The following is a 22,099-nucleotide window of genomic DNA, read 5'->3' on the forward strand; positions in this document are numbered from 1 at the left end:
GGCCCTGGAGCCCTGCATCGGTAAGGATGAAGGGGTCGCTGGCATCTGCTTAATGGGACATGCTCAGCCCAGACCCCAAGGGAGGAGCACGGCCACCCACATGAGCAGATGCCTCGTGCACAGCACAGAACTGTGCCCCCACATCTGGACACGTGCATTTCAGGCCCCTCACAAGGCACAACCATCGCCCCAGATATGGGCTGCATGGGTCTCTCACCTAGCAGCACCTGCCTCAGCCCCAAGAGCCTGCAGTGGCAGTGAGGCCAGGGTGGGGGTGGCACTTCCGGTCTCAGCCCTGGTTTACTGTAACTGGCTTCCTTTCTGGAATGAGCTGCCCACAGTGACTCACTGCTGGGCTTTCTCTGAACCGGAGAGTCCTCCACATCCTCTCAGCTCACAGAACCTTCTGCAGGCTTCCATGAGGTGTGGCACGCAGCCCTACCGGACCTGACTCCTCCAGGCCACTGCTCTCTGCTTCCCTTGGCCTGCCCATGTGGGCTCCATTGTCCCAAACACAGGACTTCCTCCCAGGAGCAGCCTCCAGATGGGCCCAAGCCATCACGCCACCTGAGCACCATGACCACAGCCCTGGCTGCCCCTGGCCAGCCCCTGCTCAGTCACAGCCGAAGGGAGGGGCTGTCCCACAGCCATGGAGCAGCGTGGAGAGGCCATGATGGGGCACAGTCCTGGCGTTGCTGGTCACATGACAAGCAGGAGTGTCCAGGCTTGAGTGGCTGGTCTGGGCTGACCCTCAGGGTCTGCTCTGTGGCCGTGGACTTTTATCCTCTCATCTCCTAATGGTCCTTGAGCAGTGGTGCCACCCTGCTGGGTCCACAAGGCCACCAGAGGGGGATTGGTGGGAGGTCAGCCCCCCACCCAACTCCCCAGGACCCACTCCTCCCACATGGCTCTAAGCCCGGCTGCGATCATCCAGTCATCCCCAAACATCCAGAACAACCCAGAAGCATGTCCTGCGGCTCCAACCCAGAAGCATGTCCTGCGACTCCGTGTCCCCACAAAGAGCTCAAAGACACTACTGCAGCCCTGGGTCACTCAGCGTCTCACACTCGGTCACACACAGTCACAGTCACACTCCAACATGGCTCCTGGACAAGACCTCTGCCCCTCCCCCCACTCCCACCCCCCACCGCATCCTCCCCACTCCAGGGCTGGTATGTGCCAGGGCAGGGGCCCTCGGCTGGCATCCCACCCTCCTAGGAGACCAGGTGTGTGTGTGTGTGTGTGTGTGTGTGTGTCAGGGAGTGAGGAGACAGCGCAGGCATGGAGACAGGCATCCTGGTCCAGCTGAGCAGGGTAGGGCAGCTGAGGGGCAGCGGGGGACAGGGCGACCCTCCCACCAGCCAGCCTGATGGTTGGCCTGATGCCTGGACAAGGCTGAGGACTCTTTGAGACATGGGTACCGCCCTCTCATGCCAAGGGCGTTCAGGGGTCCGTGGAGCCACCCTCCCTCCATGGCACAGCACCCCTCTGCCCCACAGGCTACACCCCAACACCACACAGCTTCCATGAGCTTTGGGCAAAGCCTTCCCACACCATGACTCGGGTCACTAACACCTGGCCTTCACCCTAGGCATGTGTGTCCAGGGTCTGGGAGTATCCAGGGTTTGTGGGTGCCCAGGGTCTATGGGGGGTCCAGGGCCTTGAGGTGTCCAGGGCCTGGGGGTGTCCAGGGTCCTCAGTGGTGCTGAGGATGGGGCGTCCATGAGGGGAGGGAGGAGGGAAGAGGCAGGGTTCGAAGGGACCAGGCTCCATGGATGAGAGTGGCAAGGGGTGGGTGCTCACATCCACTATGCGGGACGTGTGGGGACGGCGTCTCAGGGGTCCCCACAGATGGACACAGAGGAGAGGGACTGAGGTGTGGAAAGGACACGGGACAGAGGGACAGGGCTGGGGCAGGGAGAGTGGACTGGGGAGTGAGGAGAGGGGATGGGGAGTGGGGAGAGTGGACAGGGGATTGCAGAGGGGACAAGGGGAGGTGGGGAGAGGGGACAGGGTTTGCGGGAAGGGGACAGGATGTGGAAGATGTGGGGGGAGGAGACTGGGGGCGCAGGTCTGGGGGGGTCAGGGGCGCTGGGCGGGGCGGGGCCACCCGGCGGGTGGGGCGGGGCTTAGTGGGGCGTGGTCATGAGGTGGGCGGGGCTTCGTGGGGCGGGGTCCTGTGGTGGGCGGGGCGGGCCATCCCCTCCGGGTGAGGTGGGCGGGGTGCGGGTTCCTCCGGGTCCCCCAGACTAGCGCAGAGCGCGTCCGTCAGGCGCCCCCAGAGCCCCGCGCCGCGGTAAGTTCGGGGCCCGGCCCTTCCCCAGCCCTGGGGCAGCTGGGGGGCGCCTCAGCCCCTCCCTGGAGAGCTGCCGCTGAGACCCCTCTCCGGGCCCCACCCGGGCCCCTCACCCAGTGTCTCGCCACCCAGCATCCCTCGACAGGTGTCCCTCACCCTGTAATCGTCGGGCGGAGGCGCATCCCTGACCGTGTCCCTGCGTATTTCTGGCCTCTCCCTGGCTGGGAAGTCCCCCTGCCTCCGGTGTTGGGTGCAGGCAGCAGGCAGCCCGGCTGCCTTGGGGCAGGTAAGGCACGGTCGGACGGCAGCCCCCCCGCCCCCGCTGGCCCTGGCTGGTGGCTGCTTTGTCCCCTGGAAGCCTGTGCGGCGTGCCACCCACCCCCAACCCGGTGTGGCGAGAGTGATGGACTCTGTCCCCTCGGCGCTGCCTCCAGACCCGCACAGGTGGCCTCTGCCCGCCCCGTCCAGGCCTGCACAGGGTCTCGACATGCAGGCTGGGTCCCAGGTGGCCAGGGGGCCGTGCGCAGCCTGGACAGAGGCGCTGGGCGGCCGAGACTCCTGCGGTCAGCCGCTGTCCACTGGCGTCTGAAGGGGCCCGCAGGGGTCTGCTGAGTCCGCTGGGGCCGTGGGTGGAGGGCTGTGTCCTGCTGTCCTCTCCTAAGGCGCTCAGTCACTTTCTGGGAAGTCCTGCTGGGAGGGGGCAGCTCAGGGCCCAACACCACACCCAGGGTACTTCATTTTTTTCTTTTTCAATGTTAGAGTGACTTTATTTCTTTTTCTTGTTTAATTTGTTTTACATTTATTTTAATGAGAGAGTTATAGAGAGAGAATAGTTGACAGAGACCAGGGAACTGCTCTGCTCTGGCTGATGGTAGTGCTGGGGATTGAACCTGGGACGTTGGAGCCTCAGGCAATGAATGTTTTTTGCACGACCATTATGCTGTCTCCTCTGCCCCCAGGGTACTTCTTTGCAGCCCCCCCCCCCCCCAGGTCCCTGACTCCTCTGCATTAAGGGCTCTCAGGGCAGGAGTCCTCAAACTCTGCGGACCCAGGGATTTGGCTGGGGGAGGGCTGTTCACCTGGAGGGCATTTTGAGTGTGAGGAGGGGCACCCAGCAGAGGTCTCAGCCCGGGTTCCTCCCCACCTCCCACCCCTCAGGCCCATCTGGGAATGGGGGTGCCAGGCCATACGTGGGGATACAGCATTCCCAACCTTAGGCCCTGAGAGTGGCAGGTGGTGACACCCTTTTGGGTAGGGTACAGGGAGCTTTCCTGCTCTGTTCTCCCTGAGACGGGGTCCTGAGCTCAGAGGGGCTGCCTTCTCCCACCCCCAGGTGCCCAGAGCCAGATGGAGACTTGGGAACAACCACCCCATGCTGGGGCCCTGGTGAGGCTGGCACCCCATTCCTGCTCTGGCCATGGGAGCCCTGTCTCCACTCCCACCGCAGCAGCAGTGTCCCTGTCCCCCGCAGCCCAGAAACTGCCCCTGTCCTGTGCCCCTGCCCCTCACCCCCTGCCATGAACCCCCACCCCATGCCCCATGCCCCTTGCCACTTCTCCCCACTGAACTCCCAGAAGTTTCTGGCTCCCAGCCTCTCTCTCTGCTCTAGGAATTGACCTGGATTCCCTCATAATTCTGAGATGCTTACACTGAAGTCAGTCACATAGATCGAACTGCTGTCTCGGACCCAGGCAAGTGGGTCAGCTGATCTCCAGAGGCCCCAGGTCCCTCCCTCTTGGCCTTCCTCACTCCAGAGCTCTCACTGCCCCCCATGAGTCAAAATGCAAAAGTTGGTTTTGTTTTTTTTTCCTTGTTTGCTTCCAGGGTTGTCACTGGGTCTCGGTGCCAACAGTATGAATCCATTGCTCCTGGTGCCCTTTTTTTCCCTTCCATTTTATTGGATAGGACAGAGAGAAATTGGGAGAGGAGGGGAGATAGAAAGAGACACCTGCAGACCTGCTTCACTGCTTAAGAGGCTTCTCCCTGCAGGTGGTGAGTCAGGGCCTCAAACCAAGATCCTTGTGTGGGTCTTTGTACTATGTGCACTTAACCCAGTGCACCACTGTCCAACCCTCAAGTCAGCTGTTCATAATGTACAGCTCAGGAGTCTTATCTAGAATGCACCCAAAATGTAAATGCATAGCAGGTACACTGCCTCCAGCCCCGGCCTGTCATCCATCCCAGCCCATCCTCAGTCCCCAACCCTGTCCTCTGTCCCTAGCCTTCCCTTGGTACCCAGCCCATCCTCCTTCCCAGCCCATCCTCTAAGCCAGCCGTCCCCTGTGCTTCAGTCCCTGGAGTTCTTTTACCAAGGGGTGGCTCAGCGTGTCTGTGCAGCTCTCTGGCTGGGGGGCTGAGTGGAGGAGGTGTTCTGCCCCGTTCTGTGGGCACCGGGCAGCTGGCTTCTCCTTGCAGCACCCAGCAGGGGCAACCACCATCCTGGAGCTGGGTTGTTTCTCTGCATCTTTTGCCACCTGCACACTTTCTGGGGAGAATTGTCTGCTGCATCCTGGGCCTGCTTTTAACTAGGCTGCGAGACTTTTTTTTTTTTTTTTTTGCCTCCAGGGTTATTGCTGGGGCTGGGTGCCTGCACCATGAATCCATGGCTCCTGGAGGCCATTTCCTCCCCCCTTTTGTTGCCCTTGTTGTTTTATTGTTGTGGTCATTATTGTTGTTGATGATGTCATTTGTTCTTGGATAGGACAGAGAGAAATGGAGAGAGGAGGGGAAGACAGAGAGAGTGAGAGAAAGACAGACACCTGCAGACCTGCTTCACCGCCTGTGAAGCAACTCCCCTGCAGGTGGGGAGCCAGGGGCTCGAACCTGGATCCTTATGCCAGTCCTTGTGCTTTGTGCCATGTACGCTTAACCCGCTGCGCCTGCCCCTCTACGGGACTTCCTTTCTCACGTTATATGGGCTCTTTATACGGCCCTTCTCAGCCATGAGACTGGGGAAGGCTTTCTCACCCTATGGGTAGGTCTGAAAAGCACATATTTTTAACCTCGTGGAGATGGGATATGCCTTTTCTCCTCACATATGCTGTGGGGACACACTCCAGGATCATCCCAGGCTTCGTTCCAGCAACTGGGTTTGGTTTGTGGCACCAGCAGGGCCTGACTGCATTCTCTGGCATGTGGATGAGATGGTGGCCTCAGAGAACTTGGCGAGGAGACTTTCTTTCTCAGGGACTCTTGTCAGAAATTAAGTTACCAGATTATGCCAAGTCTCATGCCACATTTTCTCTTTTGATATTTTCTTTTAAAAAATGTTTAGGGGTCGGTGGCAGTGCAGCGGGCTAAGTGCACATGGCACAAAGCGCAAGGACCGGCATAAGGATCCCAGTTCAAGCCCCTGGCGCCCCACCTGCAGGGGGGGTCGCTTCACAAGCAGTGAAGCAGGTCTACAGGTGTCTATCTTTCTCTCCCCCTCTCTGTCTTCCCCTCCTCTCTCTTGATTTCTCTCTGTCCTGCCCAACAACAACAACATCAGTGAAAACAATAATAATAATGACAACAAGGGCAACAATAAAATGGGAAAAATGGCCTCCAGGAACAGTAGATTTGTGGTGCAGGCACCGAGCTCCAGCAATAACCCTGGAGGAAAAAAAAAAAAGGTTTTGGGAGTCAGGCAGTAGTGCAGCGGGTTAAGCGCACATGGCGCAAAGCGCAAGGACTGACGTAAGGATCCCAGTTCGAGCCCCGCTCCCCACCTGCAGGGGAGTCGCTTCACAGGTGGTGAAGCAGGTCTGCAGGTGTCTTTCTCTCCTCCTCTCTGTCTTCCCCTCCTCTCTCCATTTCTCTCTGTCCTATCCAACAATGACGACATCAATAACAACAATAATAACAACAACAATAAAATAACAAGGGCAACAAAAGGGAATAAATAAATAATTTTTTACATATTTATTTATTAACGAGAATGATAGGAGGAGAAAGAGAAAGAACTAGATGTCACACCAGTACATGTGCTGCCGGGGGTTGAATTCAGGACCTCATGCTTGAGAGTTCAGTGCTTTATCCATTGCTCCACCTCCCGTATCACATAAATATATTTTTTAAAGCTTTTTATTATAGAAAGCTTTAAGTGTCCTCTGACAGTGGAGGACTCGTGGGATCCTGGCTTGTTCTGCAGCATGGGCTGTGCTGTCTACAATGGCTGGCCTCAAGCCCCTCTGCCTTCCTGCTCTGCCCCTGGGAGACTGGTCGGTGGCCGTTCCATATGATAGCTCCTTCTGAGTGCCATGCCCCACATTTGTCCACATGTGTCCACATGTGTCCTGAGTGAGCCCCAAGTCTGTCTTGTGTGTCCATGCATGTCCGGAGAGTGTCCACGTGTCTGCATGTGTCCACAGGGGTGACTCACCTGTTTCTAGGTATGTCCTGAGTGTGTGCACACATGTCCTGTGTCCAAGTATGTCTATAGTGTGTCCCCATGTGTCTGCGTGTGTCTACAAGTGTCCCACAGGTGTCTGGCAGTTATCCTGGGAGGTGTCCTGCAGGTGTCCTGGGAGGTGTCCTGGAGGTGTCCTGGCTGGTGCACTGGAAGGTGTCCTGCAGGTGTCCTGAGAGGTGTCCTGCAGGTGTCCTGGGAGGTGTCCTGCAGGTGTCCTGGGAGGTGTCCTGGCTGGTGCACTGGGAGGTGTCCTGACTGGTGCACTGGGAGGTGTCCTGTGAAGTGTCCTGCAGGTATCCTGGCTGGTGCACTAGGAGGTGTCCTGGGAGGTGTTCTGCAGGTGTCCTGGGAGGTGTCCTGGGGGGTGTCCTGCAGGTGTCCTGGGAGGTGTCCTGCAGGTATCCTGGCTGGTGCACTAGGAGGTGTCCTGCAGGTGTCCTGAGAGGTGTCCTGGGAGGTGTCCTGCAGGTGTCCTGGGAGGTGTCTTGCAAGTGTCCTGGGAGGTGTCCTGGCGGGTGCACTGGGAGGTGTTCTGCAGGTGTCCTGGGGGGTGTCCTGCAGGTGTCCTGGGAGGTGTCCTGCAGGTATCCTGGCTGGTGCACTAGGAGGTGTCCTGGGCGGTGTCCTGCAGGTGTCCTGGGAGGTGTCCTGCAGGTATCCTGGCTGGTGCACTAGGAGGTGTCCTGGGTGGTGTCCTGCAGGTGTCCTGAGAGGTGTCCTGGGAGGTGTCCTGCAGGTGTCCTGAGAGGTGTCCTGGGAGGTGTCCTGCAGGTGTCCTGGGAGGTGTCCTGGCGGGTGCACTGGGAGGTGTTCTGCAGGTGTCCTGGGGGGTGTCCTGCAGGTGTCCTGGGAGGTGTCCTAGGAGCCCCAGGTCTGCTGCTGAGTGTCTGCATCCCAAGAGCTGTTCACTTGCTCTTTTTATCCCTGAGGAGGACAGTTAGAGTCTCCTTGAAGCCACCCTCACCCATCTATTAGTGTTCTCACCATCTTGAAACTTGGCAGTGGGGATCACATAGGTTCCTCTCCTCTTGGGAAAGGACCCGTTGTCACTAGGGACGTCCTCACCGTCCTGGCAGCTCTGCTGTCCCAGGGCCTGTTGCAGTGAGACTCCAGCTTCTCTGATGTGAGTGGCCCCCTCTGTCCCCCTCTGGGCCCACGTGTTGTCTCTGTTTGGGCGTGGGCCGGGCCTCACCCTGGCATTCTGGCATGCTCAACCCTGGTTGGAAACGGGGGCCTCTCTCCCAGGTGCTCAGGCTGGACTCTGCCCCCTCCCCACAGCTGCCCACTTGGCCTGTGGCTGTCACAGCTCTGGAGGTGTCCATGAGTGCCCAGTTCGCGCTGGTGAGGGGTCCCATCTTGGATGCCCTCGAGGACCCTCATCTGCATGACCCACATGGTCAGCTGGGCCTGCGTGGCCGGGGCACGTGCAGTCCGTGTGGAGGCCAGTGGTGTGAGCAGAGGGGACATTTACAGAGAGGACACTGTGTGTCTAGCGGTGCAGGCCGAGACTGGGAAAGAGGAAGGACTGAGGGGGTGAGCCCTGTGCTGGCACCCTCTGCTTCCCCCGTCCTGGGGGTCCCCGTGCATCCCCTCAGCAGTAGGCAGCTCCTGTGTCTGAGGAGGGGCGAAAACATGCCCACAACTGCGTCTGGGGGGGAGGACCTCCTGGGAGCTTGTGTCAGCCTGGGGACGGTGACACTGCCACCAGAGGGACTGTCACCGTGGGGACCCGCCTGATGCTGTGTTGCAGGGAGCAGGATGCTGATCCCACCAGGAGAGTGCTTGTATGCGGGCAGGAAGAGGAGGAAGCCCGTGCAGAAGCGGTGGGTAACCCCATCACTGTGAGGCACCCCTGTGTCCACCCAGGGCATCTAGGACCAGAGAGCAGGTGGGGTTTGGAGTCAGCCTTCCTGAGGGGGAGACACATGCAGGAGAGGGGGTAGTGGTGCACTGACCATAGCTGTGGCCCAGCCAGTGTCTAGCATATGAGGGTGACGGGCCTGCCTGCACAGCCTCCCTGAGCCCCACCACTGTCCTGCCACTGAAGACATCCCCAGCTGCTTCCAGGTCTCCCCAGGACTAAGGAGGCTGTAGGGGGTTGTTGGGCTCACCCCTCCTCAGGTTGGAGGTGCTCAGTCCCTCCTATTGCAGCTGAGAGAATAGCTTTGGAGGAACGGAGCCTAGCAGTGACTGAGGGAGCAGCCCCAGCAGTCCCCAGACTCGCCCCAGACACCCCAACAGCATCTCTGAGGTGTCATTCTTTTGAAAGTGTCGTAGTATATTGTTGATGAAATAAATAAATTGTGTTAGCATAAAAGGAGGGAGGGGGGCTGGGTGGTGGCACACCTGGTTAGTGCACACATTACAGTGTACAGGGATCCAGGTTCAAGCCCTTGGTCCTCTACTTTCAGGGGGAAGCTTCACAAGCAGTGAAGCAGGTCTGCAGGGTCTGTCTGTCTCTCCCTCTTTGCTCTGAGTTTCTCTGTCCTATCAAATAAAAATAAAGTTAAAAAATAAAATAAGTTATTTTAAAAATATTTATTTATTTATTCCCTTTTGTTGCCCTTGTTGTTGTAGTTATTATTGCTGTTGTTATTGATGTTGTCATTGTTGGTTAGGACAGAGAGAAATGGAGAGAGGAGGGAAGACAGAGTGGGGAGGAAAGATAGACACCTGCAGATCTGTTTCACTGCCTGTGAAGCGACTCCCCTGCAGGTGGGGAGCCAGGGGCTTGAACCGGGATCCTTATGCCAGTCCTTGGGCTTCATGCCACATGAGCTTAATCTGCTACGCTACCGCCCGACTCCCTTAAAATAAATGATCTAAGAGAGAGATAGGGAGGGAGGGAGGGAAGGAGTATCTAGCATAACAGATACGCAGACACTCTCCTGCTTGAGGCTCCAGAGTCCAGCTTCAAGGCCCAGCACCACCACCAGCCAGAGCTGAGCAGGACTCTGGTACACACACAAACAAAAGAGGACAAGAACACTTGGACCTTGAGGCCCAGAAGCAACTCCAGTATGACCCAAGTCTGGTCAGGTGTGTGTGCAGGAGGTGCTGGGGCGCTTTCTCAGGAGACAGAGAGCCTCTCGGCAGGGCAGCCGCATGGCTGCACCACATGCCTGAGGCCCTGGACCCTTCCCTCAGTGCCAAGCATGTGGGGTGTCCCCAGAGCTCAGGCTGGGACATGGGCCTGAGCCGAAGGGCTGCCCAGCTCCACCAGCCCTGCACGTTGGTGTCTCCCAGTCGGCTGCAGAGAGGAGATGATGAGCCGTCAGGGCTGCTGGCTGTGTGGGAAGCACCTTGCTGTGCCCAGGCAACGTATTAGCTGGGGTGTCAGGCCAGCACCGTCGACCTTGGGGACAGTCACACCGATGGCCGCGTCCCCTGGTGGCTGGTTCTGCAGCCTATGTGTCTCCTCTTGTGAGGGGACTTTCCAGCTGCACCTGTTTCTGAGGCCTGTCTGTGTCTCCTCACTGAGCCGTGAGGCTTCTCATTCTGAGCTCTGTTTCTGGTCACCAGCCAGCCTATCTTTTCTCTATGGCCTAAGAGGGTGCTTAGAACTAAAAGGAGAAATTCTTCTTGGTTCTTTCTTGATTACCTAGTCTTTGGCATTTCCATGTGAACTCTATTTTTAAAAGACGTATTGACTCATTAAGAGAGAGACAGCATCACTCTGGTTTATGCAACGCCAGGGACCCAGGTCAGGCCCTCACACCTACAAGTCTGGTTCGGGCGGTGTGTGCCACCTCCTGGGCTACCCCATGTCTCAAACACATTGCACAAGTCAGGTTTTCAGCGACTCGGTTGATCTTTGGGATCTCCCTGAACTGGTATGTCCCTGAGTTCCATCAGGATAGGCCACCTCCCAACCATGGACACCATGTCACTCAGCATCACAGTTCTCAGCCACATTGTCTGGTCTGGGCTCAGGTGGTTGGGGGACATTTCTTGGATGCACTCCAGGGATTTTAAGCACTGGAGCTACAGACTAGACTGTCCAGATGTGGGTCATGCTCACCCTGGAGACACTGGGAAGGCAGGGGTGGTCATTGTGGGGACAGTGATTGGGCAGGGGTGTCACCCTGGGGACACTGGGTGGGCAGGGTGGTCACTCTTGGGACAGCAAGCAGAAAGTGGTCCTAGAGAGAGCCACTCACTAAGCTCATCCACAGGAGGCTGGCCGCAGGGGCCGAGAAGTCCAACCCTTCCAAGCGGCACCGGGACCGGCTCAATGCGGAGCTGGACCACCTGGCCAGCCTGTTGCCCTTCCCGCCAGACACCATCTCTAAGCTGGACAAGCTGTCGGTGCTGCGGCTCAGTGTCAGCTACCTGCGGGTGAAGAGCTTCTTCCAAGGTAGGAAGGCACCATGGCCACATTAGGCCTGTGTCCCCTCAGCCCCCGGGGCCAGTCTGTGCCCTGCTGGACCTCACCTGCGCCCACCTGGGCATCATAGACACCCTGTGTTTGGCAGCGAGGTGGGGCGGCCCTGCCCCATGACTCACCTCTGTAGAGGTCACACAGTCTGGTGCAGCAGGGTGATCCCTGTGGGCCCCTGTGGTCTGTGTGCAGCAGGGTGATCCCTGTGGGCCCCTGTGGTCTGTGTGCAGCAGGGTGGTCCCTGTGGGCCCCTGTGGTCTGTGTGCAGCAGGGTGATCCCTGTGGGCCCCTGTGGTCTGTGTGCAGCAGGGTGGTCCCTGTGGGCCCCTGTGGTCTGTGTGCAGCAGGGTGGTCCCTGTGGGCCCCTGTGGTCTGTGTGCAGCAGGGTGGTCCCTGTGGGCCCCTGTGGTCTGTGTGCAGCAGGGTGGTCCCTGTGGGCCCCTGTGGTCTGTGTGCAGCAGGGTGGTCCCTGTGGGCCCCTGTGGTCTGTGTGCAGCAGGGTGGTCCCTGTGGGCCCCTGTGGTCTGTGTGCAGCAGGGTGGTCCCTGTGGGCCCCTGTGGTCTGTGTGCAGCAGGGTGGTCCCTGTGGGCCCCTGTGGTCTGTGTGCAGCAGGGTGGTCCCTGTGGGCCCCTGTGGTCTGTGTGCAGCAGGGTGGTCCCTGTGGGCCCCTGTGGTCTGTGTGCAGCAGGGTGATCCCTGTGGGCCCCTGTGGTCTGTGTGCAGCAGGGTGATCCTGTGGGCCCCTGTGGTCTGTGTGCAGAAGGGTGATCCCTGTGGGCCCCTGTGGTCTGTGTGGAGCTGTGCCAGCGTGTCCCATGATGGACACTTCACAGGTTCCCTGGCACCTCAGAAGGGCCAATGTCTGGTATGGAGCTCGCCCCCTGGACTGTGCCCCTGGGTACAGACCCCTGAGGGCCCCACCCTGCCGTGCCAAGCCCTGGACATGCCCAGGTGGACATGCAAATGCACCTCTAGTCCTCATGTAAGTTTACCCTCACTTCTGTGGGTGCTCTCACAGCAAGCCCTCCCATACCCCCTTCTGCAGCCCTGAGCCCAGCCACTTGCTACGGTCACTGCAGTCTGGTCACTGGAACATGGGGGCCACTGATGGCCTGGGGCCTCTCTACGATCCAGGCAGGAATCTGCACTCTGAGCCTGGAGGCAGGTGCACCTGGGGTGTCCTACTGCTGACAGGGGTGGGTGGCTGCTTTTGTGCAGAAGATGGTAGCCAGCTCTGGACACACTGAGCCTCTCGACAGTAGAGGTCCTGTGAGGCCAGCAGGGAGGATAGGGACACGCTGTGAGTGCAGGACCTCTGGGTCACGGCCCCAAGAGGCAGATGACTGTCCCCAGCATGGTGGCAAGCGGACCTGTCACAGTGCCCTGAGGTAACTGGGTTTGGAGGCTGATTTTGCTGGAGATATCTCTGGGACATCAACACAGTCGAAGTGCAGTAAGGAAATGGAGTCAACCAACAGAAAAAAGACAAGCAACTGAAACAGGAAGGGGCCTGGGAGCTAGATCAGCAGGAGTGCAGGCCTTACCCCACCGAGCCTCTGGGCCTGCTTTCTGGCCCCACTTGTGAGCACCATGGGTCTGCCAGCTGGGCTCCATGGATGGTGGAGTGGTCCTTTGATGTCTTCCTCTCCAAAAACTTGAGTTGTCCTAGAAAACAGCTCAACTGTGGTGTGGAAGCCCCTGGGTTATTCCCTGGAGAGAAAGGAGGAGAGAGAGAGAGAGGAGGGAGGAGGGGAGGGAAAGTGAAATGGGGAAAGAATAAAACAAAAGCAAAACATACATTTTCAAATCTGCCACTCACCACGGGGAAAGATAATACATGAGTAGAAGATGGGCTTATTGGGGTGGACTATAAGCCCCGTTTGCCAAGGACACAGACAAGGCAGAGGGAGAAATTGAAGGAAATCTGCTGAAGCTATACTGACGTCAAAAATTGTGGAGGTTGGGCAGTAGCACAACTGGTTAAGCACATGTGGCCCAAAGCATAAGGACCAGCGTGAGGATCCCGGTTTGAGCCCCCGGTCTGCAGGTGTCTGTCTTTCTCTCCCCCTCTCTGCCTTCCCCTCCTCTTTCCATTTCTCTCTGTTCTATCTAACAATGACATCAGTAACAACAACAATAATAACCACAACAATGCCAAAACAACAAGGGCACAAAAAGGGAAAAAAATAGCCTCCAGGAGCAGTGGATTTATGGTGCAGGCACCAAGCCCCAGCAATAACCCTGGAGGCAAAAAAAAAAAAATTGGTTTGGGGTAAAGAGCATCACTGGGGTCAAGAGAATATCCCCACATCATGACCAGAAAAATAATTTCTTTTCTTTTTTTAAAAAAATTTTATTTACTGGATAGTGACAGAGAAAAATTGAGAGCGGAGGGGGAGACAGAGAGGGAGAGAGACAGAGAGACACTTGCAGCCCTGCTTCACCACTCATGAAGCTTTCCCCCTGCAAGTAGGGACCGGGGGTTTGAACCTGGGTCCTTGTGCACTGTAACGTGTGCACTTAACCAGGTGCAACACCACCTGGCCCCCCAGAAAATCATCTCTCAAGCAGATAATACAGTCTTAAATGTATGAGCTTCTGATAGCAACCTCAGAAGTATAAGGTATCAGTAGAGTGATGAACTCATCACCAGAAGATTTTAAATAGGCCTTTTGGCATTTGTTAGATGAAATAAAGATGGGCTAAACTCACAGAAGGCTGAATCGATGGAAAGGGGGCTCGCACAGCACAGGCCTTCAGCTCTGCCGCCAGTGCACGCAGCCTCAGGGCTGGGACTGCTGCAGCAAAGCAGGTCCCCGGAGACAGGGAGCTGGCCAGTGCAGGGGTGCCACAGTGAGAGGTGACTGGATGTTTGCAGCCAGCACCCTTGTGCCCCCACCCCATGTGCTGCCAGGTGTGAGTCCAGGGCCTGGTGCATGGCATACCTCCCAGCTCAGAAGTAAACACACTGTAAATAACACACGGATGAAAGAAAACACAACGGGGCTTAGGAAATGTTTACAAATCAGAGTGTGTGGGATGAAGCTAGTGCAAGATTTAGAAAGGAATGATCTTTTATAAATAGAAGAAAGGCTGGGAAATGATCAGGCAAACACAGAATGCAATAGTTTGGATACAAGTTCAAAAAAGAAATAATAAAGAGAAGTTATCAGTGATTTTTTTTTTTTTTCTGCAGAGCTGGGACCTCTCACCTGCACGTTTTCACTGCTCTGGGTTTATTTTCATTACGTCAGAGAAGAGAAATCACAGTACCAGAGCCTCCCCCAGTACTGTGGTACTGCCAGGTGTGGCCAGAACTGAAGCCTGGGCTGCATCAGGCAGGGAAGGTGCCCCGTGTCCTGGCACAGTCACCCAGGTCCCACAGACTATGCCTGGGCCAGGCTGAGCTGTGTGAGAGAGGACCCAGGAGTGGTGCCCAGCAAGGCCTGGCCCATGGGAGCAGGAACTGTGCTAGGGACAGGAGGCAGGCAGAGGCTGCAGGGACAAAGCAAGACAGCCGTCCCTGCTCACCCTGCAGTGCCAGTCAGCACAGTGGACACAGCCTGCCCAGCTCTGCTGACAGCTCCAAACAGAACAGAAGCCCAGCCCACCGGGCCCAGGGCCCAGGTGCCCCAGCACTCCTGGGAGGAGTGGGGGGTTGCCAGCCAACCCCACTAGCCCTGGCAAGGTGTGAGGGATAAGCACCAACTGGAGAGGGCATCAGCCAGGACCCTACCAGCCCTGGGCCCACCTGCCAGCTCACCTGTCCTAAACTCACCTGTTCTTGTTTCACCTATTTTACCCACCAAGGAGTTAGTTGCTTTCACTTGAGCTGGGAGCAAAGTGGCTGCCACTGCTGGTCATCAAATCACCATCCAGAGACAGAGACCAGCCACTCTCCTGGCCTGTCCCCTACCAGCAATGGCAGGCACCCCCATCAGTCAGGCCCCAAGTGGTCTGTGGAGGGGTCCAGCCCCTGAACACAACAGCCGTCTCCTCTGAGAGGAGGGACGACCCTCATGAGGAGGGTTACCAGGAGGGCCTCGTGCCTCAGCACCCCCACAGCTGTGTGTGGTATTGTTACGGGACCCCAGCCCCCCCAAAAAAATCCCGCAAACTCTTCCAAAGAACACTGAAGAAAGCAGAGAGTAGGCTGGTGTGGGGCTCAGCCACTGCCCACAGCTGTGGCTGAAGCTGAGTGGGGTCTTAGGAAAGTATTGGCCAACACTTCCCATAGCCTGAGCCAACACGACCCCAAGAACCTGACTCCCACTTCCCCCCCAAAGCATGAGCTCCCCTGACTGAGCACCCCCAGGAGCCTGAGCTCTCAGTGACTGAGCCCCACTGGTTCCAAGACCTTGAGCCTCACTCACCCTCAGAGTCTGAGCCCTCACTGCATGAACTATCCCCAGAGCTAGAGCCCCCAGAACCTGAGCCCCTAGAACCTGAAGCCATCACTGTCCCCCCAGAGCCTGAGCCCCCACTGCACCCAGAGCATAAGCCCCTCAGAGCCTGAGTCCCAGAGCCTGAACCCCCAGAGTCTGTGCCCCCCAGAGTCTGAGCCCTACAGAGCCCAAGCCCCCCAGAACCTGAGCCCCCACTGTCCCCCAGAGCCTGAGCCCCTCACTGCCCCCCAGAGCCTGAGCCTTCCTTACCCACAGAGGCCAGGTGGCCAGAGCATGGCCTTCGGTCCCTATGGCAAAGCTGTGCAGAGGCCTACCTGAAGCTCCCTTGGGGGGCTCCTCCCTGCCAGGGAGACCGTTTGGGGAGACCCCGGGATGCAGGAGCTGGAGATGGAGATGTTGGGGCAGAGCATTCCTGCTGCTGGGGGTGAGGAAGTCTGGGGAGAGCTGGACCTGGGGGCAGGGGGTCTGAGGAGTCTGGGGGATCTGAGGAACCCAGGGGTCTGAGGAGTTTGGGGACAGATGGAGGGCTGGAGAGTTGGGGGATCTGGAAGTTGGTGGAACCTGGGGTATCTGGAGTGCTGGGGGTCTGAGCCTGGGGGACTTGGGGGGGCTGAAGTATCTGGGGCCTGGGGAGACCTGGGCTCCCCCGTGCCTTCTGTGCCACCTCCAACAAAGGCAATGCCCAGCCCCTAGCTGTGCCCCCCACCAGATGGCCTGGCCGCTACAGTGGGGACCCTCTTGGACTGTGAGCCGCTTGCAGCTGCCCCCCCCCCCGCCACCCCCACCCCTGCTGCTCGCCTGTGAGGCACTTGCCTGGCCCAGGTCCAGGCCATCCCCGCCCCATCGCGTGACAGAGGCTGCCGAGGGAAGTGGGGGCCCAGGCACGCGATGAGGCGGGGCTGGGGGGGATGGAGAACAGAGAAGCTGGGGGAAGAGGGAGCAGAGAGGATTGGGGTGGGGGGAAGCAGAGAGGCTGGGGGTGTGTGTTGGGGAGCAGAGGCTAGGAGGTGTGTGAGGTGGTTGCAGAGAGGCTGGGGGCTGCGGGGGGGTGGAATGGGGGAGCAGAGAGGCATGGGGTCAGGACGGTGGGGGGGAGCAGCAAGGGGGGCCCTGTGGGTGCCTCATGAGTATGTGGGGGCCAGGAAGGGGTGGGTGGAGTGCTGGGGCTTAAGTCCCACAGAGAGTGGGGAGGGCCCCTTACTCAAGGTCTGGCCCCCAGAGTGAAACGTACAGCAAGGGTGTTGCCTTCCCACACTAGGGGCTTGGGGTCCTGCATAGGTACAGAGAGCCCTCCTCCCTGAGCTGGAGTCCTGCAGAGTGAGGGGCCAGAGGGGGTGCCAGCCCCCCATAGTGGGAGCTTATAGTCCTGGGCGGCTAGTCTGCAGGTGTGGGGAAGGAGAGGGGTGTGCGGACCCTCATACTGTGCTTCAGTGTCCTGTGCTGATGGGGGAGGTGGGCTCCCCCACTCTGATGTGAAGTGAGTGGGTGCCTGCACACCCCCCAGGCTGACCCCTGGACTCTCCCTTGGGCCATGACTCCTGCTCTAGGCACCCCCACCGCTCCCACAGCATCTTTGCTGTAGGTAGGTGAGGATGTCCTGACCCTCCCTGGTGCCTGGACTTGCAAACCCAGGGTGGGGGTGGGGGTGGGAGTGGGGTGGGGTGGAAGGTGAGGTGCTGACTCTGGCTGGGGCCTCCAGGAGGTGGGCTTTCCTGGGGGCCTGTGCTGGGAGCTCTCTGGCTTTCTGGAATGTTCTGGAACATTCTGCAGCAGTTCTGGAGCTCCCATGAGTCTCCCTGGTGGAGGTCCCCAGGACACTTAGGTCCACTGCTGCCCAGCTCAGAGCTGCAACCCTGGAGAGTGACCTGACTCGGGGGACCTGCCAGCCCCAGGTGACTGACTGCTCACCCTGGCACACTGCCCTCTGTCTCAGGAATGGGGCCATTTCCTGTGACACTGAGGGCCCTGAGAAGCTGCAGGAGGGAGAGATGGAGGGGTCTTCACCTGCCCCCTACACCCTGCTCCCCCTAGGATCAGAAGAGGGGCCACCCCCCGGGGAGAGGGCCAGCAGCCTGTGCTGGGTCTGGGCAGAGCTGAGCTGAGGGCAAGCTCGGAGGAACCCCAGATTCCTGTGCTGTGAGGATGAACATGGAGTGGGGGCCATCCTGAGGTCCCCCAGATTCCACGGAGGTGGGGTCCATCCCTGAAGTCCCCCAAACTCCTGTGCTGTGAGGATGAGCATGGAGTGGGGGCCATCCCAGGGTCCCCCAGATTCCTGTGCTGTGAGGCTCAGTGTGAAGTGGGGTCCAGGTGGGCTGTGCAGGTGCCCCCATTCAGCCCTTCACCCAGACAGAGCTGTGGCCCTGACAGGGGTGGGGAGGGCACAGGGAGTCCTGGGGGATCACACTCTTGAGTCCATAGGAGTCTGCTCTGGGGAGCCAGGCTCTGGGGGGCTGAGGGGATGCAGGTCCTGGAGGTAGAGAGAGGCATCCTGGCACCACCTCACCCTGAGGTGTCTTTCCCACCCTCCCTCGGTCACCTCTGTGCCCACCCGCCTGTCACGTCCCCCTGCCCTGTCTCCTTTCCTCCCCTGTGCCCATCCTCTCCCCTATCCCCTCCCCTGCCCTGTCCCCCTCCCTGTCCTCTCCCTGCCCCCTTCTCCTCCCCATTCCCCTCTCCTCCCCTCCCCCTACTCCTCTTGTGTCCCCTCCCCTCTCTTATCCCCCTGCCCCTGCCGTGCCCCTCCCCTCTCCTTCTTTGTCCCCCTCCCCTCCCCTGTTCCTGTCAGCTTGCTGCCCCAGGGGGTGGGGAGGGAGATGCCAGGTCAGCTGGGAGCAGCGGTGCCTGCAAAGGGACAGGAAGCCTGTTAGATTTGGGTCCTGGGGCCAGGGCAGGAGCTCATCAGGGTGCCGTCTACAGCTCTGCGGGAGAAGAGCCCCCGGCCCGAGGGCAGGGCCCCCCCAGCCCCAGATGGATGTACAGGAGGAGTGTCTCCCATGCTGGAGGGTCCGTTGCTGCTAGAGGTAAGTCTCCCTGATTAGTCTGGGGAGGGGGCCCTCGTGGGAGGTCTGGGGGCTGCAGAGGGTGGTGGGGGAGACAGAGTGCCTAGGGGGTGGGGGCAGTTCAGCCTAGGACCATAGCCCACTGTGGTGTCCTTACTGGTTCTCTGGTTTCCTGCATCTGCGCCCAGGGCTGTGCCCACAGACTCTCAGGCGGACCCCAGTGAGTCAGTTGCCTACAATCCTCCCTAACCTGGCCTCATGGGCCTGTGACATCCCCAGGGCCTGACCATGTGGCCTATGACCCCTGTGGCCTGTACCCCCACATGGCCTGACCAATTGACCTGTATCCCCCATGGCCTGACCCCTGTGGCCTGTGTCCCCCATGGCCTAACCCCCAAGGCCTGTGTCCCCCATGGCCTGACTCCCAAGGCCTGTGTCCCCCGTTGCCTGACCCCTGTGGCCTGTGTCCCCCATGGCCTGGCCATTTGGCCTGTGACCCACTTTCTCCTCCCTTGGCACCACCCAGCATCTGTGGCTGGCTCAGTGACTTGAGACAACGCTGTGTAAGGAGGATAGTTTATGGGAGTCTCTCTGTCCTGTCATGGACCCCAGCTGTCCCCCTCTTACCTTCGAGGACTCACTTCCCACAGGCAGGGGTCCCACCAGTGTCAGAGTCACCCCTGTGGCCTCCCCCTACCTCATATGCCCAGTCCCCCTGTGGCCATCCCCTACCTCATATCCCCTGTCCCCCTGTGGCCATCTCCTACCTCATATCCCCTGTCCCCCTGTGGCCATCCCCCTACCTCATATCCCCTGTCCCCGCTGTGGCCATCCCCCTACCTCATATCCCCTGTCCCCGCTGTGGCCACCCCCCTACCTCATATCCCCTGTCCCCTTGTGGCCACCCCCTACCTCATATCCCCTGTCCCCCTATGGCCATCCCCCTACCTCATATGCCCAGTCTCCCTGTGGCCACCCCCCTACCTCATATCCCCTGTCCCCCTGTGGCCACCCCCTACCTCATATCTCCTGTCCCCCTGTGGCCATCCCCCTACCTCATATCCCCTGTCCCCGCTGTGGCCATCCCCCTACTTCATATCCCCTGTCCCCCTGTGGCCATCCCCTACCTCATATCCCCTGTCCCCCTGTGGCCACCCCCTACCTCATATCTCCTGTCCCCCTGTGGCCACTCCCTACCTCATATCCCCTGTCCCCCTTTGGCCATCCCCCTACCTCATATCCCCTGTCCCCCTGTGGCCACCCCCCTACCTCATATCCCCTGTCCCCCTGTGGCCACCACCTACCTCATATCCCCTGTCCCCGCTGTGGCCATCCCCTGCCATTCTCAGAGCCCTCTCTCCTGCGCCTGGGGTCTCTCCAGTCAGGAGCATCACTGTAGTTGCTTGGCTGATGGACGTGTCACAGCGCTCAGCTGTTGGAGCCGCTGTGCACAGGTGTAAGGCAGGAAGGCCACGGTCAGTGTTGCTGCTGGCTGCCTGGGAGCCTGCTCTGTCTGTCTCCAGTGTGGTGTGCTGTGGCGTGAGTGTCTCCAGCACTGTGGGAACAGGGTGCCTCAGGGCCCACCATGCCCCCCCACAGGACCAAGCGTCCTGAGCCCTGGGACCTCTCGCCACCGCCCCTGCACAGCAGGTCCTCAGGCCTGACCACACGCTGCTGCCCGTGGCTAGCTGGTGGCAGGCACCACGGGTGTGTGTGGAGCCTCCGAGCAGCCTTCAGGCCCAGCTGTTAGTCTGTGCAGAGACCCCCAGAGGGGAGGATAGGGCTCCCCCTCCATGGGCCTGCCTCAATGCTCCCGTACGGCTTCGGGGACTGGAGCCCAACCCCTCCTGCTAGCTAGGCCTGTGCTCTGCCCGCTGAGCTGCCCCGGTCGCCCTGGCTCCAGTTCTAATGGCCTTGTGGCCGTGTCCTCACAGGAGTGTCCTCCTAGCCACAGGCCTGATGTGCAGCCATCTGTTCAGAGCTTCCCCGTGACTGGGGCTTCTCATTCAAGCTCTGCATACTCACACATGAACTAGACACTGCTGCGTGTGGGCCAGTCTGCCAGCCAGTACGGGGACAGCAGCCCCTTCCTGTCAGCTCCAGGCTCCTGAGAGCCTCGTCTCTCCCTCATTCCAGTCTCCCTGACCCCTCTGATTTCAGTCCTCAGTAGCCTGGGTGGGAGGTGATAGACAAGCCCTGGAATCTCAAGCCTGAGGCCCTGAGAGGGCTCCTGGTGTCACTGTGCTCTCTCCTCTCTCAGACGTCGATGAGAAGATCTTTAAACAAGTATTTCACTTCTCAGCTTACAGACTTTGTGCACAGTGTTACGCTGGTAACTGACATCTTTCTGGTGTGATTATAAATGGAACTATTGTTTTATATGAGTGATTTAATAATGGTTTAACAAAGCATATAATTAGGGAGTTGGGAAGTAGCGCAGCAGGTTAAGCACAGATGGCGCAAAGCGCTAGGACCGGCGTAAGGATCCCTGTTCAAGCCCCCGTTTCCCCACCTGCAGGGATGTCAAGTCTCAGGTGGTGAAGCAGGTCTGCAGGTGTCTGTCTTTCTCTCTCCCTCTCTGTCTTCCCCTCCTCTCTCCATTTATCTCTGTCCTATGCAACACAACGACATCAATAACAACAACAATAATAACTACAACAATAAAACAAGGGCAACAGAAGGGAATAAATATTTTTTTAAAAGTATATAATTAGCATGTTTATAGTTTCACACTGCACCCACCATCAAAGTCATATGACATACCTCCACCCCCCCCCACACACACTGACCATCATAGTTCTCACAAAGTCTTACAGAGAGCTTAGTTATTCTTTATTTTTGACGAAGTCATATGTTTCAGTTCCATTTGTTCTTCAGATGAGCAGAACCATCTGATCGCTGTCTTTCACATCGCTGATTCCCCACTCTGGGTCTGCTTTTCTAGCTAAAGACAGAGACACCACAACACTGAGGTTCCCTCCAGCACGTGGGGGCTGGGCCCAAGCCTGGGCTGTGAGCTGTCTTGCCACCACCTTGATTTATTTTTAAGATTTTATTTATTTATTTATTTATTTATTTATATCAGAGCCTTGCTCATCTCTGGTTAGTGGTGGTGCTGGGGATTGAACCTGGGACATCAAGTGCTTGAAGCATGAAAGTTTTTTTGCACAACCCCCCCCACCCAAGATACTTTTATTTATTATGAGGGAAGGAAAATGAAAGAGGAGGATAAAAGGACAGAGCCCTCAGGTCTGACATAAGGTAGTGTCCAGGATTGATTGTGTGGCCTCAGACATGCACACTGGTTCTCTGATGGGCAGAACCAACTCCCAGTCCTTTAGTGTTTAAGTCCAGTTTGGTTGATAACATATAGAAACTCATCTCTCTCTCTCTCTCTCTCTCTCTTTTTTTTTTTTTTTGATAGATAGGACAGAGAGAAATTGAGAGAGGAGAGAGGAGAAGGAGAAAGATCGACACTTGCAGACCTGCGTCACTGCTTGTAAAGTATTCCTCCTGTAGGTGGGGAGCAGATGGGGAGGCTCAAATCCGGATGCTGCTTGAGTCCTTGCACTTAGTACTATGTGCACTTAATCAAGTGTGCCAACCCCAGGCCCCCATGA

At 58.3% G+C, this 22,099-nt stretch overlaps 1 protein-coding gene across 1 annotated transcript in view; it reads left to right on the forward strand.

Annotated features, from left to right (window-relative positions):
* The first annotated feature begins 2,277 nt into the window (after positions 1 to 2,277).
* Positions 2,278 to 22,099, forward strand: part of AHRR (aryl hydrocarbon receptor repressor) — a 33,379-nt gene continuing 13,557 nt past the window's right edge. The window contains 5 exon segments of the mRNA XM_060191064.1: positions 2,278 to 2,296; positions 3,630 to 3,682; positions 8,440 to 8,512; positions 10,865 to 11,046; positions 18,397 to 18,500. Of these exon segments, the coding sequence (XP_060047047.1) occupies positions 8,448 to 8,512; positions 10,865 to 11,046; positions 18,397 to 18,500 (351 nt within the window). The 5' untranslated portion in view covers positions 2,278 to 2,296; positions 3,630 to 3,682; positions 8,440 to 8,447.

This window comes from Erinaceus europaeus, chromosome 5 (assembly GCF_950295315.1).
Source record: "Erinaceus europaeus chromosome 5, mEriEur2.1, whole genome shotgun sequence".
Lineage (NCBI taxonomy): Eukaryota > Metazoa > Chordata > Mammalia > Eulipotyphla > Erinaceidae > Erinaceus > Erinaceus europaeus.